The sequence below is a fragment of the Dipteris shenzhenensis genome, chromosome 8 (assembly GCF_047967505.1).
Source record: "Dipteris shenzhenensis isolate YYH24624 ecotype China chromosome 8, Dip_SZ_1.0, whole genome shotgun sequence".
NCBI classification, from domain to species: domain Eukaryota; kingdom Viridiplantae; phylum Streptophyta; class Polypodiopsida; order Gleicheniales; family Dipteridaceae; genus Dipteris; species Dipteris shenzhenensis.
The window spans coordinates 54,666,830-54,671,220 of NC_141603.1; the positions used below are offsets into that span (position 1 = coordinate 54,666,830).

General features: G+C 46.8%; 1 protein-coding gene across 1 annotated transcript; it reads left to right on the top strand.

Annotated features, from left to right (window-relative positions):
- Positions 1-339: 339 nt before the first annotated feature.
- LOC147899686 (uncharacterized) lies at positions 340-2,889 on the top strand. Its single transcript, XM_087377954.1, has 2 exons — positions 340-1,199; positions 1,405-2,889. The coding sequence occupies exons 1-2, from the start codon at positions 577-579 to the stop codon at positions 2,120-2,122; spliced, it is 1,341 nt and encodes a 446-aa protein (XP_087234080.1). The 5' UTR covers positions 340-576; the 3' UTR covers positions 2,123-2,889.
- Positions 2,890-4,391: the final 1,502 nt, after the last annotated feature.

Here is a 4,391-nt window from a genome sequence, read left to right on the forward strand (position 1 = left end):
ATTTATCTTTGGGGGATGAGGGGGGAGGGCTAGCTGTAAGGCAATAAAAAGCGCAATAACCTTAATAATAATTTTTAAAAACAAGAGTGTATATATTTGACGGGAAGGGAGACAGACAGGAACAGGCTGGCGGTGGGGCTTGCGGAGGGCGGTTTTGGTGGGCAGGGGAGCGGTTTAGCGGTTTTGCGAAGAGAAAAAAAAGCAACGACAGGCAAGGCCAGCCTGTAAAAGGTGTTTGCTTGAGCGGTTTTGGAGGCCGATTGGCGGTTTTCAAAAATATTTTGATCGTCTTCTTCTTCTTCTTCTTCATCGTCGACTCCACCTTCGTCGTCTGGAGACTTCATCTTTTGCTGTTTGTTGTCGATAAGCCAGTCAGAGTTTGCTTGCTTATATGAATATATCATCCCCAAGCTGTCTTTGAATCGAAGCTCCAGTTTGTTTCCCCGCTGGATTTGTAGCTGTCTCCCATCTCCTTGCCACCTTTAAGCTCCCCTGCTTCCTTTCCATCACTCATCCAGCTTACATTTCCAACCCCATATCTCCTCCATATCTCTATGATCTTCTCTCCTCCCAGCTATGGAACCTCGCCCCTTCTCCCGCCTCTCCATCTCTGCCCTCGGCCTCCGTATTCCCCAGGCCGCCTCCGTTGCCTCCCGCACCTCTGTCCATTCCTCCTCCTCCCCTTGCTTCTGTGAAATCCGCCTCTCCCACTTCCCCTCCCATACCGCCCCGGTGCCCCTCCTCTCCCCTACCTCTCGATCCGACCCTGACCCCAACTCTGTGGCCGCAAGCTTCTATCTCGATGAACCCGCTCTCAAGAAGCTCCTCTCCACGTCTTGGTTCGCTAGGAAGGCTCCCCACCTCGAGGTCGTCGTCTACAAAGGCCGCCAGGGCTCCTGCTGCGGTGCCAGCTCTGCGAAGATGTTGGGCAAGTTTGTTCTGCCCGTGGGGATCGAGTGGGCGAGCGTCAAAGGCGTTCAGCTTCACCACGGCTGGGTATGCATTGGCAAGTCCAAGGCTGAGGGTGGGCGTCCGGGAGCCGAGCTGCATTTGAACGTGAAAGTCGAACCCGATCCCAGGTACATCTTCCAGTTTGACGGAGAGCCCGAGCTCAGCCCTCAGATCGTGCAGATTCAAGGGAACATCAGGCAACCCATCTTCACCTGCAAATTCACTCGCGACAGGAGCTTCCGTTCGAGGTAAGCTAACATGATTACATCTCTGTATTTTGAATGTTGAAAGCCTACACAGGTCTCCGTAAATGCAAAAATGGGTTAGATGAGTATCAAGCAACAGGTTTAGTGTGGAGCGACGTCATCTTCAGAAGCTTTCTTGCTTTGAACACCGCTGCATGACCAGTGTAATCGATACTGATACGCCGGTCTCTTCCGTCTGTGCTTTCAGGGCGGGTCAACTGGATGGGTTCGCAGGCAACGGATGGGCAGGTTCGCATCACGGCGACAACGAGAAGGACAGGAAAGAACGCAAAGGCTGGCTCATCCTGATTCACGACTTGTCTGGATCACCGGTAGCGGCCGCATCGATGGTTACCCCTTTCGTTCCTACTTCAGGATCTGATCGCGTCACTCGCTCAAATCCTGGTGCGTGGCTGATTATGAGAGCCGGGCCTGTAGGCGAAGATAGTTGGAGGCCATGGGGCAGGTTGGAAGCATGGAGAGAGAGAGGGAGCAAGGGAGGCCTGGGGTGCAGGTTTCAACTGATGGCAGAGGGTGGCGGAGTAGCAGGGGTTAACAGTGGAGTGCTCGTATCGGAGACCGTTATCAGCGCACAGAAAGGTGGTAAATTCTTAATCGACACAGCGAAGTTCAAGCCAGAAACGCCAACATCTGCGTCGCCTGTGGACAGTCCGCATAGCAGCGGTGACTTCTATTTCAGTTTGGGTGTGCCGGTTGTGGGAGGATTCGTGATGAGTGCCAACGTACTGGGAGAAGGAAAATGCAGCAAGCCTCATGTGCAGTTAGCTATGCGACATGTAACGTGCATCGAAGACGCAGCTGTGTTCATGGCGTTGGCTGCTGCAGTGGACCTGAGCATGGATGCGTGCCTTCCATTCAACAAGAAGCTGGGGAAGAACTTCTCTACCAATCACGTAGCTACCTGAGGAGGAAGAACTCTTGGCGTCAACAAACTCTCTAGCGGCTCTTTGACGACGTGAGTTCACGGAAGTACTGCAAACTATGGAGATGATAGCAGAAATCTGTCATAATCACACGGCTCGCTGCTTGACCCATACAATCCCTTGGCCCTGCTCAAGAACCCTTCTCCATCTCTACTCGAGCGTCGGAAGTCTTTTGTCTTAGATTGCTCAACTCCCTCTGAGAGCGGATGCAACGACCGATCTAGAAGATAAGCTGTCGCGAGGTGCTTCGTCCTCCGTCAGCCACTCTAACACTCACACATACACACACAATCACAGCAGCAGGGAGGCCTTCCGTCTCCAAAGGCCTTACTACTATTATCACCCTCAACATCAACGCAGCGACTTCCAGTTTCTGCCTGCCTTCGGTTTTTGAAGTAAAGGGGTTATTTTTGAAGATGCGACTCCAATGCATCTGGACCTTGTACCATAGAGTTCAAATTGATACTCTCAAAGAGGACAATTGTACATCGGTGTGAACCAGCTTCATTTATCACAACACTTTGAATTATCAGTCTTGATTTTGTGTGTACCATGAGCTCTAAAATTTTTACGCTCTTTAGAGCAAGCTGAAGAGTCTTGCTCCCTTGTACGTTTGATATATATTTAGCTAGCAGTTACTGTACAACTGAGTGCTTTTGATACCACATTTACAGTTACATGTTCATGCGGTGGATAATGGTTGAGGTTCTAGATCTAGTCAAAGATTTTGTGGCAAATTCTGAACTTGATGTAAGCAGGTGTTTTCTGGAAAACTTGACTGGACAAGCATTTTTTTCCTTATAACAAACCATCTTAACTACAGCCTAGTACTTGCTCATTGAAAGGGGTCTTCTCCTCCTACTCTTAAAATCTAAGGGCATTGGCTTGTTTAAGATCAGAACAGGATGGTTTGCAATTGCTAATCTACTCTAAAGGAGTTGGTTTAGAATGTAACATTGCAATAAGCCACATTTTTCCTCATCCTAAAGTAGTGTCTCCAAATGCCAATGTACATAGTGGAAAAATAACTATTAACATCTTTTTCATATCATCATCTTAGCGAGATTCTTGAAGTTTAGAATGGGAGAAGTTGTCAATTGGATGGATCGTCCTTATATTCTTCCCTCATGTTCTATGACCCTAGGTTGAGGAAGCATGGATTTTTAATTCCCACTCTAAATCACATTTAGAGCAGCTTCATAGAAGTCACAATTTTTCTATTAGTCACTAAGGTCTTGACACCAAGGTATAGTGTGGGTTAATGAAAATGTTCGAGAGAAAAGGTAGCTCATTTCCATCACGTAATATGTTGGTAAATGTCCTCCAAACTTATATGGGTTTAGGAATAAATGTGAACTCTTATCACTCTCCCCCTTGACCTAAGTTCATAAGTTCACATCCATCCCTTTGTGCGCCCCTTGCATGAAATTCTTAGTGCCATTGCCACAACCTTACCTTAAATGTGACTCCATAAGTTAACTTTGCCTTTATGGATGTGAGGAGTACATGTCACCATGTGTGCTAGAATTCATGTTTTGCTAGTCTCACTTAGGGTCTACGAAGTGGAGGTGCTTTTTCTCAAGAGTTGCAGTCTTGAAACTTGTAGGTTATTTATATTGAAATTGAAAGTAATAGGCTCCCCAGTCCCCAAGCCCCTTTGTTACTTTGTCCAGCCAATCGGTTTCTGTTGAATGGCAATCAAGTAGGCAAATTTGAAATTACAACCAAAATTTGACTAAATAGTACTAAAAGGTCTAAAATTCTAACGAGTTGGTTTCCTATTGATTGGCAATATAATGAAAAGGTCTGAAATTCTAAGGTTGGTTTCCTATCGACTGACAATCTAACCAGTCAACTTGAAACTTTAACCTTCTTGAGAGGTGTATGGATGCTTCTGAATCTACTGATCCCTAAGGCATCTTCCTTCATTATGATATTTTCCTTGCGAACTTCAAAATGATGAGAGAGCATGAAAAAATAGTTTCGAGATAGCAAGGAGAGCGAATACAAAGGTAGAGAGCACATGGAAAGTCTCGAGACGTGGGAGCAAGGAGAGCGATGAGGGAGCTCAACTCTGATGATTTCCGGACCATTTTTATTTCTGTTGCATTTCCCCCATGAAATAAGGTAGTTAGTCCTTCCATTGCTACACTTACTCGGGTCGTTATGCTCTTGTGGACTTATAGTCCTCGGTTGCATGGTTGTCGTTTGTGATAGACGTTGCCTTTAACATGGCGTTGGCTTGGAAATT